General features: G+C 41.1%; 1 protein-coding gene across 1 annotated transcript in view; it reads left to right on the forward strand.

Moving 5' to 3' along the window:
- Positions 1 to 8,324, forward strand: part of VEPH1 (ventricular zone expressed PH domain containing 1) — a 153,222-nt gene extending 144,898 nt beyond the window's left edge. The window contains exons 12-13 of the mRNA XM_089508976.1: positions 85 to 221; positions 3,229 to 8,324. Coding sequence (XP_089365102.1) covers positions 85 to 221; positions 3,229 to 3,465 — 374 coding nt within the window. The 3' untranslated portion in view covers positions 3,466 to 8,324. The remainder of the gene's footprint in view (positions 1 to 84; positions 222 to 3,228) is intronic.
- The last annotated feature ends 13,661 nt before the right edge of the window (positions 8,325 to 21,985 follow it).

Genomic DNA, 21,985 nt, shown 5'->3' on the forward strand with positions numbered 1-21,985 from the left:
TATAATGTCTAAACCACCAGAGAAAGAACAAGATATTCAAAAGAAATACTTCTTTTCTGGGGGGGTGAAAAAATGTCTCCCTAGTTGTGAATCAAGATGGCCAACCCTTGATTGAAGGCAAGTTGAAGGAAAAGCAAGTCCGATGGAAGTTCATCAAAAGGTGGAAGACACGGTATTTCACTCTCGCTGGCAACCAACTTCTCTTTCGCAAAGGAAAGTCTGTAAGTTGCTGAGGGAATTTCATAGTTTTTCACTAAGATCAGACTTTAAATAACTCTGCAAAGTGGTTATCTGTCAGACAGTGTGACTTGTAAGACTCATAAGTATTTTTTACAACTCACTGCTGTGCCTGAAAAAGCTTGTGCCTTTAAGTTGCCTGTCAAGTTATGGGGACACCATGAATTCTGTAGGATTTTCTTAGGCAAGAAAATACTTAGAGATGGTTTTGCCAGTTCCTCCCTTTGAAAGAAGGCAGAGCACCTGGTATTCCTTCGTGGTTTCCCATTCAAGTACTAACTAGAGCTGACCCTCCTTAACTTCATAGGCCAGACAGGATCTGATGCCTTAGTACATTATCGCACTAGACTAGAAAGCAGAATTTTAACAGAATAAAAGTGCTTTTGGCAGATACTGATCCCATGACATTGTGCCCATCCTGCTGTTGCCTTACATTTAGTTGATTCCAATGTGAATGATAAATAAAAGGAACTCACTAGATTGAAAGCCCAAACCTATGGGGTTGTGTACAGGCAAAGATGCAGACCATCCTGCTCATTTGCTTTAGCATCCACATAGTGGTTTAGCAAAGAAATCCTATCTCTACCAGCACAGTTCTCTGGGCTGGATGGAGGACAGTGATTACTGAATTAGCAGGGAGCAGTGACCATTGCATTTTGCAAGTACTAGAAATCTGTTATAGGATGTGACACTGGTGTGATTTTCCCACCAGATCATCTGAGAAATATAGAGGGGACTCATAGCTGATTGTCAGGAACACTGGTAAAATATGACCATTGACCAGTGAATCAACACTGCACATAACAGAAATCCTACTTGGAATTTGTAATCCCCTGTGCAATTAGCACTGCATGAAAGAGGACAGGGAAGTACATGCTAGTTCTCTTCCTTCTGTTATCTTTCACAAGTTGAAAGACAAACATTTCCGAAGGGAAGACTATAATTATCTAAGGCAACCCAATATAACCTTGTTTAGCAGCTAGCACTCTGGTTTCTTATTTGTGTGCTGAGCTTTTATAAGTACACAGACGCCCCACAATCCAAACTATGGAGTGCAATGGAAACAGCAGTGGAACAGAAAGAGCTAGCATGCTTGTCCTCCACCCACTCTAATGTGATTCTAATCATATGGAGGATTAGCACCTTTCAGGGGCTAAAGTGTTGACTCACAGAAGACAATGACAGGCAGCTACCTCTCTCACTCCTTCTCTGCGGTGTTATAGGCTCACAGTAGATTAACCATGGGTTTCAGTTCAGTTTCTTGTATATTCACTACATTAATTACATTAACAATCTTTCTGCCCATAGCACAATTTGTTTAAACAGAGTTAAATGGAAAGAGGGTCATTACAGGTGGGTTGGATTGGAGATCTGTTGGATATGTCTCTGGGCCACGTTGTCTGTGAAAATGAACAGAACACATCAGAGCCTAGGGTTATCAGCTGGGCATCTTTCACATGCATTAAGGCTGCTTAAAAACCAAGTAGGAAAATTGCACAGATCCTACATTTCTGGATTCAGTTAGAGAGCTGTTGTAACATATGTGCTGATGTTGATAGAAGAAAAATCCTTGCATTAACCTATGCAAAATTTACTGATGTCTCAGCAAGGACCTACACCTTAAAATTGGCTCTGGTGAAACAAATTATGTGTTTAAGAGTGATCCCCTAGGGCATACTGAGCATATTCTAGAAACGTCTATTGGTAGTACACCAGTTTACTACAGTGAATTTTCCCAAAATATCCCGGGAACTGTAGCTTGGCAGGAGTACTAAACATTTTCTCCTATGTCTTCTCTTATAACTTCAGTCCTCTGCATTCAAGGGAAGAAGAAAATGGCAGTTTAGCTAGTTTACATCAGTAGCATGGATGAAAAAACCTGGTAACAGACAATCATTTGGACATAAATATTGCATCATCCAAAGCCTTTTGTAACACAATAATTAACTTAGGGGGTGTTCACACTATGTTACAAACCATTTTGCAAACTAGTTTAAAAGGGGGCCGTTACACTTGTGCCAGTTTTTCCCAACCCAAATTCCGGGGGGGGGGGGCAAATCCCCCTTAATCCGGTTCTTTCGGAAATGGGGATTTCATCATGTCTTTTCAAAAGAACCAGTCTTTTATTTACTAGCCACCAATGGGAACTTGCTGTTGATTCAATTTGGAGCACAGGAAGGAATGGGTTATTGCGCAGGGGGCAGATCATGCCCACCCCTTTGCTCTCTCCCTGTCAGCCAAAGCCAAGGCCAGGGAGAGGGTTCTCTGGGGACATCATTAGATGGAGTACTTTTTTTAAAAAAAAAATTGAGCTCATGCACATCTTTGCTATTACATGGCCACAGTACACAGCACCTTTAAATACTTGTGTCATCGATATGACAAAGGTGTGCTTGATTTGCTTGACATTTTTTAAAAAAACCTATCAGTGGGGCTGGGAGTTAGGGGTCATTTTTCCCTCTTTCTAAAGAAATAAGACCACAACAGACTCTGCTCCCAAGATGGTGCAAGCTAAGCTCTCACATATATATTATATTGCATTTATACCCCACATTTAAACCCATGGGGGTTTCTTGGCTGAGAGACTGTGACTCCCCTCCAAGGCTAACCTATCCCTGGAGTTCTTGCTAAGGGTTGTGCTGAGGGGCTTACCATTGCCATCCTTTGAGGCTGACCGGGGGGGGGGGGGTTGCCCAAACAGTGTGACATAGATATGCATCATTTGATTGACAGTTTTTAAAAAAACCAAGAATGATTGAATTCAGCTCCATTTTAAATTGATACAAATGGTAATGTGAACTTCAACAGGGTTAAATTGCCATGGAGAGCTTAGATTAGAGTAAATGTAGTGGGAACTTTAATTCGTTATTGCATCAGCGAATCTCCCCTGATCTTCTCAGCACAAAAATTCTAGTGTGAATGCAGCCTAGGTATCTTCAGAACAAGTCTTGAGCAGCATTTTTTCCTCCTTCATTCTCTTTTCTGTTTCAGAAGGATGACCCAGATGACTGTCCCATTGAGCTCAGCAAGGTCCAGAGTGTGAAAGTGGTGGCCAAGAAGCGCAGAGATCGCAGCCTTCCTCGGGCCTTTGAAATCTTCACAGACAGCAAAACCTATGTTTTCAAGGCCAAAGATGAAAAGAATGCTGAGGAGTGGCTCCAGTGCATTAATGTAGCAGTTGCACAAGCAAAGGAAAGAGAAAGCAGGGAGGCAACCACATATCTGTAAGAATGGCAAGCCTTGCTATGTTACCTTTTTACCTGTGGTGCAACTGTTCTTCATGTAACCATTTCTTTGGTAGGGTCCACTGCGTCCCTGTTCATGGTGACCTGGTCTACTACAAAGAAAAGAACTATTTCTTTCCTACAAAGCATAAATGAAGATAGTGCATGCATGGATACACTGACCATGGCCCTCCTTGGGAGGATGAAAATGTGGCCGACCCACTTCTGTACAGAAAATACAGTATGACTGATTAACACCTGGAGAAGTGCCTAAGACTGTCTTGGCGTGAATATAGTTTAGGTAGTGATACAAATGTGTCCCTTTGTGTGAACATCAGGGCTATGTTATTACCAGGCTATTTGGTTATTATCATATCTGCTGGTAAAAGACCAGCTATATGACAAGCCAAACAATGTCAACCATGAACATCATGAGATGAATGATGCTTGTAAGTACAACTGCCATTTTATTTTCCTGTCTTCTTTAGAGAGGACCAAGATAATATCAGCATTTCTTAATATCCTTCCAGCATTAGTATATAGACACCTGCTGCCTTTCAATCCACACTGCCTTTCAATGCATTTTGAGTGGTTTTGTACATAGACCCTGAATATGGCCACTGCTACATTTTGTCCTGCCACTGCCTTTCCTGCTTGCCTGCCATTTTCTGTTTCCAACCTGCCATGATAATTACACTCACCTCAAACCTGAGACTTGGTCCCATTGAAATTGTGATGGGATAAAAACCTCTAGAAGTATCTTCCCACTTGATAAATAATAGGCCACATTCATTTATACATGTTGACATTATACCAATTAAACTAGACCAGTCTGAAGCTCAGCGATTCAGTGACAGATGCAGACACATGAGCAAGGAGAATAAGATGTTTTCTGTGCTTCAGATTACAAAAAGACTAGAGATAAGACTGGATTTTCTGGGCATCTCTCTTTCCTATGTGCTGTGGATAATGTACGCTTTATTACTTGAGTTACTAAGCAACTAAGCTTAGAGGAAACAAGGAAGCCTTGGATGATGTCCTCACTGAAAAGTCCTCGCACTTTAATTGTACAAACCCTGGTTCTACTACATCACTGCTTGTCTGGCTTTACAGATGGTCATCCATTTTATGAACCCAAACCTTGGCTAGATTACAGGAATTCAGACTAGGATCATGTATGAATTAAAACTGGATCATGCATTTATCTTACTCCTAGGAAGTTCAGTGTATACATCACAGCTGCAATCTAGCTCTGGAAGTGCCTGTTCAGGACATGCCTATACTTTACAATTATGGCCAGTGGTAGAATGGTAAATCTTGAAGCATGAGCACTCCTCACAGTCTGAAGAGCCACATTCCCAAGGAGAGTCCAAAAACTGGAAGCAGATGTGGTGATCCACACAACAAACTTGGTATAACAATTTTTACCTCTACCAGCACCAGGATGATTGTAAAGGTGGTTGTTGTGTGCCTTCAAGTAATTTCTGACTTATGTTGAGCCTAAGTGTAGTAATGGATCTCTCTGGGGGAATTTTTAATCAGATCAATTAATTAATGGGTTGATCTACAAGCAACACTTTTGGAATCGTTGCCAACTTGTATACTGAGAGAAAAGAGATCAAAGGAATCTCACAGAGGCAGAATTCTCTATCTATAGTGTTTCTTTTATTAAAGGGGGAAATCACACCACAATCCACATTCACTCACACATATATACAAGGACTAAGGAAATCAGGAATTAGCTTTGGAATAGTTGGAGGCTGAACTAACGGCGATACTTACACAAGATGAGGCTTGACTCTGAGTCCAATTGTAATGGGGATGGCATGGGATACGGCCGTTGTGGTGAGCGGAGGGGAAGAGGATGTATCGGGACCGGTCAAAGTTCACAGTGACAGAGTGTCCCCATGCCTTCCAACTAGCCCACTAACAAAGGATTTTGGAGATCTTTTATTGGCCAAAACTAGCCTGAAGGCAAAGGAAATCAAATCTACATTGTAAAGGATCGCTTGGTCTGGCAATATCCGGGATGAGAATAAGGTTGTAAATCAGCCTTATCGGGCTTGTCCAGCAGAACATCCTGCCTAAATCACCTATCTTCCTGTACACACAGAGAGGTGTCAAAGTTTCTCATTTGCAACTCCCAAACTCTTCTATTTGATGTGCTTATGGGATAGTGTGGACATGACCACTCACCTCAGAGATCATGGATGCCCACAGTGCAGAATCCATCTGGCACCATAGGGAGAATGTGAACACACCAAAATTCAGAAGATTTCAGTGCTGGTAACATAAGGCAACTGTATCATGGAGTTTTCTTGGCAAGATTGGTTCAAGGAGCTTTTGTCATCCTGTGAGGCTGAGAGAATGTGGCCCGAGGTCACCCAATGGGTTTCCATGTCTGAGTGGTCTCCAGAATCATAGTCCAACATAGTCCAAACCGTGGTCTCCAGAATCATAGTCCAACATAGTCCAAACCATAACATATGCTGATTCTATTGTGAAGGTAGTGGGGATTAATTTCTTCATTCAATATCAAAAATGCTTAGCATTGCAACAGGAACAGCTGAGGAAATCCCGTACACATACCCACCTATTATGATGACTACAGCTAAGCTTAGAGTGGACAAGGGAGCCTAAGATTATGTTCTCGTCCCTGGTCACTGAAAACTCTTAGCACTTAGATTGTACAAGCTGCAATTCCACTGTACCACTAGCTTTGTCTGGCCTTGCAGATGGTCATTCATTTTATAAACCTAAGCTTTTGCTAGACTGCATGAACCAATGCAGAAATATTATTTCTGGATTTAATTCATCTGGCACTTTGATAGGAAAGTATATTGATAACACTACGTAGAAAACATTGAAAACACAAGTGTAGCACACAGATGGCTTTATCTTTCTGTTGGAGAAAGAACAACAGAGTAAAGCAAAGATCTTATCCCAAAATCATTACTGTGATGTGGTCTGGGGCTAAAAAGTCAGGCTCTTTGCTGCAAAGCATGTCCAAATTGCCAGAATTTTAGTAACATAAAGATTTCTTTATTTCAGTCAATGTTGGTTTCATGCTGGATCATTTTTGTGCCTGTACACTAGATGTTATACTCCCTGTATTATTACTGTTTTAAGCCATTGCATTTTCAACTCCTTTATATTTACATTTTAACCTTTTAGTCCCTGTTCCCCACTAGAACAGAGATGGAATAGATGTTAATGCATTTGCTCAAAATTGTCCCTTAATATCTTTGTCACTTCTACCTCTTTTTTGCTGTTGTTGCTATACTCTCTGATTTTAGATTGCAGGATCTTAGAGACAGAGTTCTGACTTTTTTGCTCGTGTGATTTCTAATGTAGAAGGATTTCATATGTAGAAGGAATAATAATAATAATAATAATAATAATAATAATAATAATAATTTGATATTTATAGTACAAGAAAACTAAATTAAGTTTTATGAGCAATAAAAATAGAGATCTGCCTGTAAGGAGCTTATATATACAGACATATAGCTAGATGGGGGAGCTAGATGGGGGAGGTGGGACCAGAAAAAGAGATAAAGAGGAAGATGATAAAATCTCAAAAGTGAACAAAAAATTGACACTTTTACTGTGCTAAATAGTTGTTCCCATCATCTTAGAAGATATCAGAGCCTGTAATTAACATGTTACAAATAACATTACTTGAAACATGATACTTTTTGAGGCATGGGCATAATGAGCTTCCTTTTGGAAAATAATGTAGTAACATATAACTTTTAATTCCTGTTTTTAATGGAATGATTAATTTCCCTTATTATTATTTCAGGGGGAGTTTTTGGGGAGACATTTTGAGTGATTCCCCTCACCAAAACAATTTAGGTAATTTCTTTTCTTTTTTTTTACTTGTTTGGTTGGAGTCCTTTTCTCTTGCTTAAGGAAAAATAACATAGAATCACAGAGCTCGAGGGACCTCATGGTCCATCAAATCCAACCCCATGCTCAGTGCAGAGTCTCCAGCTAAAGCCAGCCCCAACAGGTAGCCTTCCAACCTCTTTTTGGAGATGTCCATAGAAAAAGACCTCATCACCTTTCTAAACAATTGGTTGCATTGCCAAACCACTCTTATTATTAAGAAGTTCCTTCTAACATTTAATTGAAATCTATCTTCTGTAACCATTAGACCAGGTCCTTCCCTCTGGGGCTGCATCTGCACTGCAGCAATAATACAGTTTGACACCACTTTAACTGCCATGGCTAAATGCTATGGAATTATGGAAATCGTAATTTTGTGAGACATTTTGCCTTGTTTGTCAGAGAGCTCTGGTGTCACAGTATACTACAATTCCCAGAATTCCATAGCACTGAGCCATGGTGGTTAAAGCGGTGTCAGCCTGGATTATTTCTTCAGTGCGGATGCAGCCAGTGGGAGGAGCAGAGAGCACATGTAATGGAATAAAGTAAAGCAACAAGTAATAATATATTTTTGTGGGCTTTGTCTAAGGAGTTACTTAACAATTTACTTTTTTAAAAGGAACTTTTCAAATTCTGAATTTTACACTTGTTCGTTGGACTTCTCTCTGGTGTCCTTAATGTAATAGACCTAGTTCCATGCACTTTTTAAGATTTCAATGCCTTCCTTTATTCACTTGATAACGATGCCTTTTACTTTTGTGTATACAGGTGGTAATATACCACAGACCTAGGTCTGTATCCACCATTGCTAGTTCCACTTAGAGCAGACAGATTAAATTAGTGGAATTTATATACTGTAGCTTCCCACTGATTCAGTGGATCTCCTCTAGTTGGGACTAACAACTGCATTTTGACTACAGATATTTGGAATTTTTCATTAAGCATGGAACTTCTCGTTAACAGAAAATGTAATAGCACCCATGTTCTTTCATTACTTTATTTTAAATAAATACTAATGTCTTTTCATAATCAAAGATGTGTTCATTTGTGTTGGTAATTTACATGTTGTACATGACAGCTGCAGGCTCTCTGTACCAAAATCTCTCTAAGCATGTTGCATGGATGTAACATGGTTGACTTCATGATTTTTATAGGTAAATGAAGGTAAGGTTGAATTAGGATCTGGATGTTATTGCTGGCCTGGTTTATACATTTCTAATACTGCAAGATTCCTAAGAGTTTAGTTCTTCTGGTAAAAGCTGTATTTCAGCACATGTGCAAGATCTCAGTTTGGAGAAGGCTGATCTAAACAGACAACTTTTCCCATCAGTTTTTCCAGTTCTATTATTATTATTATTATTATTATTATTATTATTATTATTTTCTGGTCCTGGGTGTCTGCATTTATTTTGCTGACAATGATCATCATACCCTTCAACATTTCACAGATTAAAACTGGTACACATGTAGCTGAGCAACATCAGAATATGGTCAAAGGGATGTGGCCAGGCAACCAGAATGAAAAGGCCACTAACAAGGAGGAACACACAAAACTACAATTTTAAGCTTAGAAATCCTGGAATATATGTTCGGAGTTTAGGAAAGCTTGAAAACACTAAATGAGTTTACTGGGAAAGGCAAGACTCCCCCCAACCATCTCCTCTCAGTCCTTTAATTGCGTGCAAATGACTTTTGAACTCAGTTTGCAGCAATTGAAGTAAACCAAGGAAGAAAGTGGGAGGATAAGAGAGAAACTGGGACAGTGAAAAAGCAGTGAGAAAGTGGGATGGCTGAGGATTAACCTGAGCTGTCACTGCCAAACTGGGACTTCCACTCCATGCATCCTGTGATAGGAACTTTAGAGGCCAAAGAATCTTTCTGTACAATGCTTCTGTCAGTTTCTTTAATCACAGTCCCCTTGACCCAAGACACAAGCTTAAACAGAAACATATGCCTTAGTGTTATTGTAACTTCAAGTTATATACTTGGCTTCCACCATTGGGTTGACAAAAAGACCTGCCTGAGATAAATGGTGTGTATCTTATTCTTGGTCTTCACACTATAATTGGAACAGGAAGCCATGCTAAATCATGTCACATGGTGTGTGACTGAGAACAAAACTCCTTATGAAACGCTCCCACATCATGCAAGATTTGAGAGAACTCTGAGACCAACAGGATATTTACAGATAAAAAGAGATAAAGTTAACAATGGCCTTCATGAGGTGAACTAGGGAGAAAAAGGAAATTTGACAAACAACCGAAACAGCTTCTTAACCAGATCCAGGCTACCTCAGCAGTCCTAGACACCTAGAGACAATGTAGAAATTGTAAGGTTGTTGGAATAAGCAAAGGGGGAAAAAAACACCATTGGCCTGGAAGTGTTCTAGAGTTTGTTCTGTTCTTCTGCAGTTTACTAGGAATAAATCAGCATTCACTGTGTCTGTCTGAACCCTTGCCGAGTGTTTTCTGTCATTTTTGATGGAAGACGATTCTGGCAATAAAAACACTAACCTTTGCATAACACCTTACATCTTTGAAGGATGGGGAAAGAGAGGGAGAGAGATTTTGAGAGAGAAAGAGTCATGTTTCCTGTTATGATAGTTGGCTTCAGATGTCTGAATGGCCACTGCTAAGAATCTTAAAAACAACTATTTTCTCTTGCCATGGAGACAAGAAAAGAGATAGAGTGCATATACAGTCTAGACAAAGAGACAATTCATGCCACACAATATCAGCCTGGAGCATGTAGGTGACACAGAATGCATAACAGTTACTTCATGTTCCAAACTGGCAGTCTTCGTATTACAATGACGCATTGGAAACTCAATGTTCATAACACACTGTATTGAGTAAAAGAAGCCATGATTCTTGCTACCGTCAATAAAAAGGGAATGTGACAGGCAGATGGTCTTGGGAAGGGGTGGGCAACTTCATCAAGTCTGAGGACCAAATTGCCCCTGGCACCTTCTGGGGAACAAAGGGCCTACCAAAAATGCTCTGCAAAACAAAACTAAGGTCATAGAAGTGGCTTTAATTCCATATTATTATTATTATTATTATTATTATTATTATTATTATTATTTAAATTAAGTTCATCAATGCAGGGAGTGTTTGATCTAAATCAGTGATCCCCAAACTTTGGTCCTCCAGATGTTTTGGACTTCAGTTCCTAGAAATTCCAGCCAGATTAGCTAACAGTCATGAATTATGGGAGCTGAAGTCTGAAACATCTGGAGGACCAAAGTTTGGAAATCATTGATCTAAAGCAACATTCCTAAAGGCTTCAAGAAGAGGGAATGCAACCTTCTTTTGACAGAAAAAGTGTGCTGTGGAGTTTTAGAGAGGAGCCACAAAAACAGAAGTCACTGAATGTGGCTTCATGGCTGCATTGTGCCCCAGCCTGCTCTAGGTAATAAAATGGACACAAATAAAATGTAGAAAGGGTTGCTTACATATGATATCTCTGCTCACCTGGATCATCACTTCTTTTTGCTGCCAGCAGCAACACTCTGGCCTACTGAAAGTCCAGTAGAACCAAAACTGGCCTGCTAATCCTGTTTGTATGCCCATCGGCACCTTAATGGGATAGGTCTTTGGCCTAGCACTCCTTCATCTCTCTGAAAACTCATGTTTACATTGGCACACTGGCCCCAGGGATTGGGGAAGTCTTGCAGGACTGTTTACTGTCTGAGTACCAGAATTAGCTCAGGGGCTGTCAATGTTGGGGTCTCTCACTCTCATAGAATAATAGAATTGGAAGAAACCACAAGAGCCATCTAGTCCACTGGTGCCAGTGTCTCAATAGTTGCAAACTCTAGTGTCACTCTAGTATGCAAACAACTCTTAGATACTTGTGAGGATGCCCATCATTGTACCATCATCCTACCTGACTGGCTGCAGCTGGGGGCTACATGCATTCATGTAATACAGTTGGCCCTCCACATTTGCAATTTTGTGGATTTGATTATTTGTATATTTGATAAATATGTTCCCTATGTGAATCTCTAGGTCCCGAAATGCAATTCTGCCAGAGGTTGACCATGGACTTGTGCTGGAGAACCTAGAAGTTCCTAGAGAAACACAAATATAAATTTGCACAAATTTAAAGGTATCCATCGTCACTAGACAATCGGGGTTAGAATTATATCCATGGGATCTGGGTTATTTTTAGGATCCAAGTCAGAGTGGATCAGAGTGTTTTTTATCTGAAAAGTACTGGGCAAGTTGTTTGCAGCAGGCTATCAAGTAATCTGGATTTTCTCCTCTTGGGCCTGTGTGTAAAAGACTCCTGACCCCCTTGGAGTATGATCTTTCAGTATAAAGAACCACTGGAGAAGGGACTGTGTTAGTTTCAAACAAGTCACAGAATCACAGAGTTGAAAGAGGCCTCATGGGTCCTTTAATCCAACCCCTAGTCAGTTCAGGATCTCCAGTTAAAACAGCCCCAGCTGTTTTTGAAAATGTCCAGAGAAGGAGACCTCGCCTTCCCTTTCATTGATAATTCTCCCCATCGCATGACCACAGTACATGCGATTGTGCCCACATAACCATGCATATATAGCCTGACATCCTACATCACTTTAGCATACCATAAATAGCTGCCAGAAGAGTTACATTATGCAGTCTTTATACTGAATACCAATGTAGCACAAATAATGTGGATCAATGGTCATTATGTAATTGCAATATGAAATGTGTAATGGCAATACATAGAGGCAATGTGCATTTGTCTGCTACTCTGGGTGTTTTATATATTATCATTTGTGAAACAGTCACACTTGTGGAACTCTAGTTATCTGCCATCAACTGGATACAATGATCACACATCCTCAAAAAAAAAATCACTTTGCATGCATAATACAATTTAATGTCTGTACACATCAATAAAAGGATGATGACTGTAGTTTGAAAGGGGGAAAACTCTGTCCCAAAGTTCACATCACATCACATCATGGTAATGTAATTTTGCCCAAACTATTTTGTGAAAGGTGGGCAGAGTTGGAGCCACTGCACTGCCCCAGTTCTGTTGTAACATGCATATTACTTTTAAATCTGCTGCTGAATTCAGGGGCTGGGACAGTCACAGCTTCTCTGTTTACACTAAACCTGCTTTGGGTCATTCCTAAGGGGGAATTCTGTGGAAGAAAACTTATCTGTTTTGAGACCTGAATCAGCAACAGATTTTAAAGGTCAAAGGGTAATTCTCCAGACATCCAGACAAGCCTCTTTGGGATCTTGAAACTAAATCCTAGGCATTCCAGAGTTGGAGTGTCAATGTACAGGACTGACTGTGACTGTACTGATATTCAAAGAAGGAATGTGAAATGAAGGACTGGAATTATGAAGAAGACTCAACCATGGCAGAACAGACCATTACGGAGGACCTACAAATATGGATCCAGTTCATATTTTACTGTGAATGGTGCTGCAATTACAGGAGCAGACAACTAGCCAGGAGCAGAGGTGGGGAGGCCATTCCCCCATGAGCTTCCCCTTTGTGGGATGTAACATTGTTCTTCTGGGAACTGGCCAAAATATGGCTGTTGTTTTGTTTGGTTTTGCTTTTTGCAATTTGGAGTTTGGTGTGTGGCAGGAGAAAGCAGAGAACAAGATGTTTTTCCTCCTGTCAAATAAATATCCTAGAATCCCAATGCTTAAGGGGAATGATGATGTTGATCTGCCCTGGTGGCACAGTTGTTAAATGCCAGTAATGCAGCCACAATGTTGTGAGTTCGATCCCAGGGCTCCAAGGTTGACTCAGCCTTCCATCCTTTCGTAGGTTGATAAAATGAGTACCCAACTTGTTTGAGGCAACTGGCTCACAAATTTGTAAACTGCTTAGAAAGTGCAGAGTTCACTGATAAGCAGTATAGAAACGTATGTGCTATTGCTATTGCCATCTGCCTACTAGACAGTACTGCTATTTACAACCCCGGGACCTCAGGTGACTAAAATGGCAGATCTAAGAAACTCTAGTTAGTAATACACTGACAGACATATGGCAAATACTCTTCAGTCTATCATCTAATACTTTGAGTGATTTTAAATCCCTATGGATGTGGGAAACTAGAACATAATCTTTGTTTTCTTTTACTTTAGTAGAATGTATGTGAAACAGTACATTTTTTTCAGCCCACTCTTTCTCTAAAGCTATCATCAGGCATCTCAAATCCTTCTTGCTAGTCTAAGTGTTATTGAAACAACGTGGAACATAAAACTGTGAAACTGAAGAGACCTGCTTCAGAGCCAAACATAATTGCATAAAATGAATAGCATAAGTTCCCCTGTAGTCCATTATAGTTTGGAAGACAATCAAAGGAAAATTACATTGCCAACCTTTTTAGTTGCCCTTCCAGAAGAACATAAATAAAATGAATGAATAAATAAATCAGGATACAGATGAAGTTATCACACACACACACACACACACACACACACACACACACACAAAATCGCCTCCTCCTGCTGCATATTTTCTACTTCAACTGTCAAATAAATCTTTATAGGTTTTGTTTTCCAAAGTGACATACAAAATAATGTCTGTACTCTACTAAATTCATGTTGCCTTTGTAATGTAGCATTGGTTTGATTACTTAAGCTGATCCCATACTAGCCATTTAGTCTCAAATGGAATCCGTCATTCATTCAGATTGTACAAAGAATTCAGATTATGTTCTGGCCAGCCCACTGCATTCCATTTTTTAAAAACGAGCACATTTGGGGTCGGTTGTATACACACAGGACTATCCAAAATGCTCACATCCTGCCAATAAGTTGTTTAATAAGGAAGGAGGGGCATATAGAAATCCAATCCTGCCCCTGTTTAGCCTTTCAAAAGACTGATTGGTGAGAATCTGTCTGAATTCATTCAATTTTAAAGCATTGCAGAATATATTGGTTGGCAGATCCAAGGTTCAATCCCTTGCCTCTCCAAATAAAAGGATCAGGGTGATGGGAAAGTCTTCTGCCTGATTCCCTGAAGAGTTACTGCCATTCAAAACAGGCAATGGATAAATAGGACAAGACAAGAATGACTGGGGGAGTTGGATATGTTTAACTTGGAGAAGAGAGGACTGAGTGGTGACAACAGCCATCTTTAACTATCTGAAGGGATTTCATGTTGAAGACAGAATTAGCTTGTTTTCTGCTGCTTCAGAGACTATAACATGAACGAATGGATTCACGTTACAAGAGAAGAGATTCACTGTTCAGTAGTGCAATGGTGGTGGACTCTCTATCTTTGGAAGTCTTTAATCAGTGGTTGGATGGGCATCGTTCAACAGAACTTTAGTTCTATATCCCTGCATGGCAGAGAGTTTTATTAGATGGACCTTGTGTGCCCTTCCAACATTAAGATTCAACAATTCTAATAGTATAATTTGGTATATAATAAAGGTTCCTATGTTAACCATGCAGATAACACCTATGAAGAAGTGTGTCCAGAGCAAACGGACAGAGCAATTCTTTGATGCAGGGAAGCGTTCCTAGGTGTATGTGTGAAAGGATCAGCAACAGAGACACTATGGTTTGCAAAGCTCTGAGGGTTCATTCCAATTAAGGTAGGAAGGAACATCCATTTCATGTTGCGTTTTCCTCCTTCCTGATGCATCCAGTTGGAGGCAATTAACCATACAGTTGGCCCTTTGGATTCTTTATCCACAGATTTAATTATCCACAGCTTGAAAATATTTTAAAAATATATAAATTCCAAAAACCAAACCTTGATTTTGCCATTTTATGTACAGTATACCATTTCACTATGCCACTGAATTTATTGAGACTTGAGTACCCACGGATTTTAGTATACACAGGAGGTCCTTGAACCAGGCCACAGTGGGTACCAAGGGCCCACTGTACTAAGAATATACATATGCTACATGGTTGTGGCAATTTAGTACCACTTTGATTGCCATGGCTCCAGCCTATGAAATCCTGGGATTTGTAGTCTGGTATTTAGAATTCTCTGCAAGAGCCCAGTGCTATTCAACATCTTTATCAATGACTTGGATGACAGAATTGGGGGTATACTTATCAAATTTGCAGATGACACCAAATTAGGAGGAGTAGCTAATACCCCAGACGACAAGATCAAAATTCAAAATGACCTTAATAGATTAGAAAGCTGGTCCAAAGCTAACAAAATGAATTTCAACATGGAGAAATGTAAGGTACTATGGAGGAAAAATGAAATGCACAGATATAGGATGGGTGACACCTGGCTGAATGAGACTATGAAGGTTATCGCATGGGGGCAAAAAACGTCCCCCGATGTGTTCTAACGAGCACGAGCACGGGCGCGCACGGAGCGTGATGGGAACCCGATGGGGCCCAGAACCCTAGTTTACCACACGGTGGAACGCCACCGCTGCCGCCGGGCGTTCCCATCGGGTTCCCGATGTGTTCCAGGAGGCGCCATTTCTGGGAACGCTTTTGAAACTGAAACCCATCATGCTCCGTGCACGCCCGCGCTCGTGCTCGTTAGAACACATCGGGGGACGTTTTTGCCCCCATGCGATAACCTTCTATATGTGAAAGGGATCTGGGAGTCCAAGTAGACCACAGATTGAACATGAGCCAGCAGTGTGATGCAGTAGCTAACAAGGCCAATGCAATTTTAGGCTGCATCAATAGAAGTATAATGTCTAGATCAAGGGAAGTAATAGTGCTACTCTATTCTGCTCTGGTCAGGCCCCACCTGGAATATTGTGTCCAGTTCTGGGCACCACAATTTAAAAAGGATGTTGAGAAACTGGAGTGTGTCCAAAGGAGAGCAATTAAAATGGTGAAGGGTCTGGAAACCATACCCTATGAGGAATGACTTAGGGAGCACGGGATGTTTAGCCTGGAGAAGAGAAGGTTAAGAGGTGATATGATAGCCCTGTTTAAATACTTGAAGGGATGTCATATTGAGGAGGGAGCAAGCTTGTTTTCTGCTGCTCCAGAGACTAGGACCCAGAGCAATGGATGCAAGCTACAGGAAAAGAGATTTCACCTCAATATTAGGAGGAACTTCCTGACAGTAAGGGCTGTTCAACAATGGAGCAAACTCCCTTGGAGTGTAGTGGGGTCTCCTTCCTTAGAGGTCTTTAAACAGAGGCTATCATGGCCATTTGTCGGGGATGCTTTGACTGAGATTTCCTGGATGTTAGGGGGTTGGACTGGATGGCCCTTGCGGTCTCTTCCAACTCTATGATTCTATGATTCTATACCTACATTAGGCCAAAGAATCACAAAGCAAGTTTTAAAAAATACAAGAACAAAACAGTAAGTTACAGGATAAAATTTCAAGCCAACAATAATAATACAAACTACAATGTAGCCAAGGGTCTGTTCAGGGGAATTTTATTATTGTAGTTTAGCTCAAATTGCAAGAGGGGGGCTTGTTACGACGGCCCCTCCCAGGATCGCCCTCCCGATATTTATACCAAGAGACTAGGGTGTTCCAATAACTGAAGCTGAGACAGATTGTAATAAATAAATGTCTTATTTTATTGAAAAAGGGGAGACACACTCAATGCACGCACTCACTCACACATTCAAGGCTCAGGAAAATAGGTTGGAAATGTGGAAAAGATGTTTAGGCTTTGCTAATGGTATACTCACCAAGATGTAGGCTTCCTCCAAGAAGCAAATGGGATGCGGGATAATGAGACAAGTCTGCTCCGCAACCTGGGTTTGAGCAGAAATGCCGGCTACCAGAACAGAGGTCTGACTGACGTGGAGTAAGTAGACCTTTGAAATGGCGTGCTGAGGAGTGAAAATGGGGACCTTTTAAGGGCGAAATCTCACCTGAGGGCAAAGAGTTTTGGTGATTGGAACAAAGGTGTCTGATGGCCGTCTTTCACCTGGAAGTTCTCTTGATTGTCCTGGGCTTTTTGGACAATAGGCTTTGAAGGGAGGGGGAGGCTGCTCCTTGGAGAGCAGACATCTCATTCTCTTCTGAGATTTGATGGTCTTTTGGCGACTCCCCAAACAATGTCGATGTTAATGAAGGGATTACCTCATAGCATGCCATCCGGCTCTGTGGTCAGGCTTTGGTCAGGCTTTTCCCGCGTGTCTAGGGGCCATGCAAGGCTATCCTTGATATCAAAATTTATACAGAGCACTATGGGTAACAACAACAACTGGTCCAATTTACAATCCACTGCTGATATTTTTAGGAATTTGCAGCGGATCTTTTTGGCTGTTACTATGAAGTGGGCAACCTTGACTGTAATAGATTTAAACTGATATCAGCAACTTCCAACCTGCTGTTGCTCTCAGGAGGTCTCCCAGGGGTCCTCTAATGGGCAGTGTAAGAAATGTTGAACTAGGGGGCTATACAGACCGCCCTTTTTAGTGCCAGATCAGGGCTGTAGAAATTGCATGCCATGGCCCTGATCTTGCCTTTCCACAGCATAAAAAGGAGCTGCAAAAAGTGGTTCCTTTCTGTGCTGCGGAAAGGGTGGCATAGCCGTTGGTGCCATAGCTTTTTGGCATTCCTTTGGTGCTGTGTCATCTAGACGCAGTACCAGAGGAGCACTGTGATGCCGCATGCCATGTGGTGTGGTGTGTGGCATCATGCCCGCCTGGGGGTGGAGTCAAGGCATGTGTTGTATGGACACCACACCCCTAGTCTGCCCACAGGTCCACCCCTAGGTCTTCTACCTCCCCAGAGCCAAAGATACATCATCACTGTGTAGAGGATCCCTTCATACCTTTCCTCAAGATAAGCTGATGGCATTGTTTGAAAATGGAGGGAAGTAAAGGCTTTTCTGAGAGCAACAAATGATAAGACTTGAAAATACTGTCGTAGATATTGTTCTTCCTTTATAATGTATTGTTCCCCCTTTATAATTTAGCCATGGGGAGAATGCTTGCTGTTGATTAGCAAGCCCATTTTCATAAGAATCAATTTGATATCAAATAAAATATTTGTCCTTATGGATTATAGAAGTCAGGACATCCTTGAAATAAAATTGGGGCAATGATGACCAATAATGGGCTAATCTACCCTGAGTGAGCCATTCAATGAAACATAGTTTTGCTATGTGAAGTTGAAGGCTTTCATGACCAGCAGCCATTGCTTTTTGTGGGGTTTTCGGGCTATGTGGCTATGTTCTAGAAGAGTTTATTGCTGACTTCAGGAATAAACTCTTCTAGAACATGACCACATAGCTCCCCCCCCCCAAAAAAAAGCATAAAAAAACTATAGTTTTGCTAAATTACAATAATCCAAACTCATCAGCCTTTTCCCATGAAGTATCTCAGCATCAAAGGATGACAGTGGCAAACCCCCTCTGAAGAATCATGCCAAGAAAACCCCATGATAGGGCCACCTTAGGGTCAGAACTCAGAAATGACTTGAAGACAAACAACAACAATAAATTCCTTATAGGATTCTAGCATTAATAGAAAGGAGATCGACTTCCAGCCTTAGCAATGAGGAGGACACCCCTGGAAGAAGTGCTAGCAGTTCTTTCAAAAATCTATTCTGAATTATCTCAACAACGGCAGCACGGTCCTATCCCCATATTTCTACTCCATAAAACAATTGGGCCAAAACTTTGGCAATAGTGATTTTTAGGCTGGGAACCTACCTAAAGTATCTCTAAACAACACCCCCCCCCCAATATATACCCACACAAACACACACTCAGCAGTGTGGACCACAGCAGCAGAAATCTCTGCAGTCATCCAGAGTGGAAACCTGGCAAAGAGGGAACTCTGTGGCATCCATTGGCCCCTTAACCATCCCAACAGCATGCGCAGGATTACACTGCAAGTAATAAAAATCAGTCAGATAAAAAAGTACATTGAAACAAGTACCACAGTGGCATTTGCTAAAACAAAAGAATGCAAAGAATGAGGGTTAAATGCTCCATTTTTTCCAAAGTTTATTTCTCTCTCAAAAAGAGAATCAGACCTACAATGTGCAATGGACTGGAACTGTTTTTATGAAGAATTACACAGCATTATGTGTTGACATTTATTTGTTTTTTCCATTACTGATGCCACCCCTACCTCCTGCGATGTTAGCCACCACCCTCCAGAGTGGAACAGGACACACACACACACACCGCCCCCAGTTTTCTGGTACAGAAAACAAGGTTGACTACACAAAGGCAATATTCTTCTCTTCCAGGAAACAATTCTTCATCTAGCTTGCACAATTTATGACTAAACACATGAATAATGCAATTTAGCTTTCACCAAAGGAACATATAATTTTAATGTGAAAGAATGCAAGACAATTTTCCTTCTTTAAATATATATATTGGGAATTTTTTCACAGGGATCACTTTGTGGTCCCTGGACCAAACAAACAAAGAAACAAACATGCAGGGGGCTTTAAAATACCAACAGGTTTCCCAGAAATGAGACCTTCTGAAGCCAAGGAACTCTGGCTACCATTCATTCTTCACTATCCTAACTTTTTTACTGTGTTGTTTTGGGCATTGAACATAACTGACGCCTAATACTCAGCTTCCCTTATGCTAAGCAGAAACCTGCTTCTCATGATATTTCCTATGGGAAGGAAGTGGTCCTCCCTATCTCATATCAGGAGCTCAGAGGGTCCTCTGCCAGTCACCTAAGGCCCCCTTACATTGTGTGAGACTATAAGAAAAGCCATTCTGGAAGATTCTGTTTCCTACAGTAACCAACAAGATGGCTACAAGAAGTTCACAAGGAGGTGGACATGATGGCAGCATAAAAACACCCAGTTTATGTTCCTTAGCAGCCTTTATTCAGAGGCATGCTGAGAGCCCCTTCAGATGAAAAAAAGCTCTGTAAAAGCCCCAGGTTTTGTTCTTGTGAAATAATGAAGAGAGTACTGAAAAACATGTTGAAAAGCAGAAAGCAGTGAAGAGATAAGCTCCACATGCTCTGAGATGGGCAACTGTTTGATTGGTATTTTTAAAATGTCCAACATGTTTCGACCACAGTGAGAAAAGGCCTTCTTCAGAGACCTTCAAAAGGAATCACTAGAGCTGAAAATACTCTCCAAAACACAGGACCAAAAATGCAACCTAGAATCATATTGGCTTTTTAGCTGCTGCATCACACTGCTGACTCATGTTCAGCTTGTGGACCACTAAGAGGCCTAGATTCCTTTCAATGCTTGAGTGCTAACTCTAAATTTTTAACCATTGATTTCCCAATTTTCTCACTGACCCTTCCATCCAAGGCGTTTGTCCCCTCACTCCTTAGACTTTGCTCCTCTGCTCTTAGCAGTGGGGTAAAATGAAGACATATTGTGGTTAAGGAAGATATGAGAGCCAATGGAGCTGTATGAGGGTTCATTCAGTACACATTATGACATACTTTACCTTCCATATACTTTGGCTAGTAAGAGCATTGAGACCCAGTATGCATAGTGGTTCGAGTGTTGCACTAGGACACTAGGTGAACAGGTTTTCAGCCATGAAAATCCATGGGGTAACCTTAGGCAAGTCACACACTCTTGGCCTCAGAAGACAACAGAGCAGACTTGATGGCACATTACACCAAGAACTAGGAATTGCAACAATTGGTTCAGGGTGAGCCCTACCATTCAACAGAATGAGATGTCTGCGTCAAAAAGTAGATAATGGGTGATGGACCAGCTGTATATTTGTTACACAACCACCACCAAGAAACTGTCACTCTGGAAAGTGGCCAACAAGATATGATAACAGAACCATTGAGAGATTCAGGAAGGGATTAGGAAAGAAGAGGCAACAAACAAGATTTTTCCCCTTCAAGACCAGTCCCTCTAGCTAGTGAGGGCTCTGAAGCAATTGCTCCAATGGAACCAGTGATGATCGGGCTCTGAATGGGATCCAGGGTCAGTTACTGAAATGTATTTGGACTCATATCTATGTAGCTCACTTTCTTGTCTGTGAACAATGTGGAAACCACATCCCACCAGGTGCCATCACCACCTTTTCTTTCTTGTGGCATGTTATGCAAAGCACATGCTGCTGTGGCCCTTCCTCTCCCTTCAGTGCTAAGTAGCAATGACAGTCCCTTCTGGCCTTGTTGGTGCTTGCAAAGAACATAAAATGGAAACATATGATGACCTTGGCAACAATTACATTGGCTCACGCTTCTTTAGAATCCTAACTAACTTTGGCAAAGTGACTGCAGTAAGGATGGAATATAAATGTCATCTCCCCAAGATTTGCTACTACACAATAGATCCCTTGAGGCTCGGGGAGGCCTGAAGAGGGAGCAGAGCTGGCAGAGCAGAAGTCAAAATATTTTGTCTCACTCAAACACACACAAGAGAAGCCAAGAAGGTAGTTCCAGCTAACACTGAAAGTAAAGTTGGTTATAGTTAACTATTATTTAAGCTGTTTTGCTTTCCATCTATTGAAGCCTCTCCTGTGGAAATGGAACATTTATATAATGAATTAAAACAAAAAAGGGGGCAGCAAAGAGTTCTAGAGGGATCTCTCTATGCTAGGGGTGGTACATCAAAATGGCAAATGGTAAATCCAGTTGTCTGAAGGACCATACAGTATTCTCCAATATATAGTAAGTCTGCCAGTGTTATGAGATCTTCTGGGGAAGGCCTTCTGTCTGTTCCACCATCGTCACAGGTACATCTGGTGGGAACAGAGGAGAGAACCTTCCTCGTGGCTGATCCCAAGGCCAAGATACTCCAGG

Source organism: Sceloporus occidentalis, unplaced genomic scaffold, assembly GCF_023333645.1.
Source record: "Sceloporus occidentalis isolate IW3139 unplaced genomic scaffold, rSceOcc1.0.p SCAF_2, whole genome shotgun sequence".
Taxonomy (NCBI): Eukaryota; Metazoa; Chordata; class Lepidosauria; order Squamata; family Phrynosomatidae; genus Sceloporus; species Sceloporus occidentalis.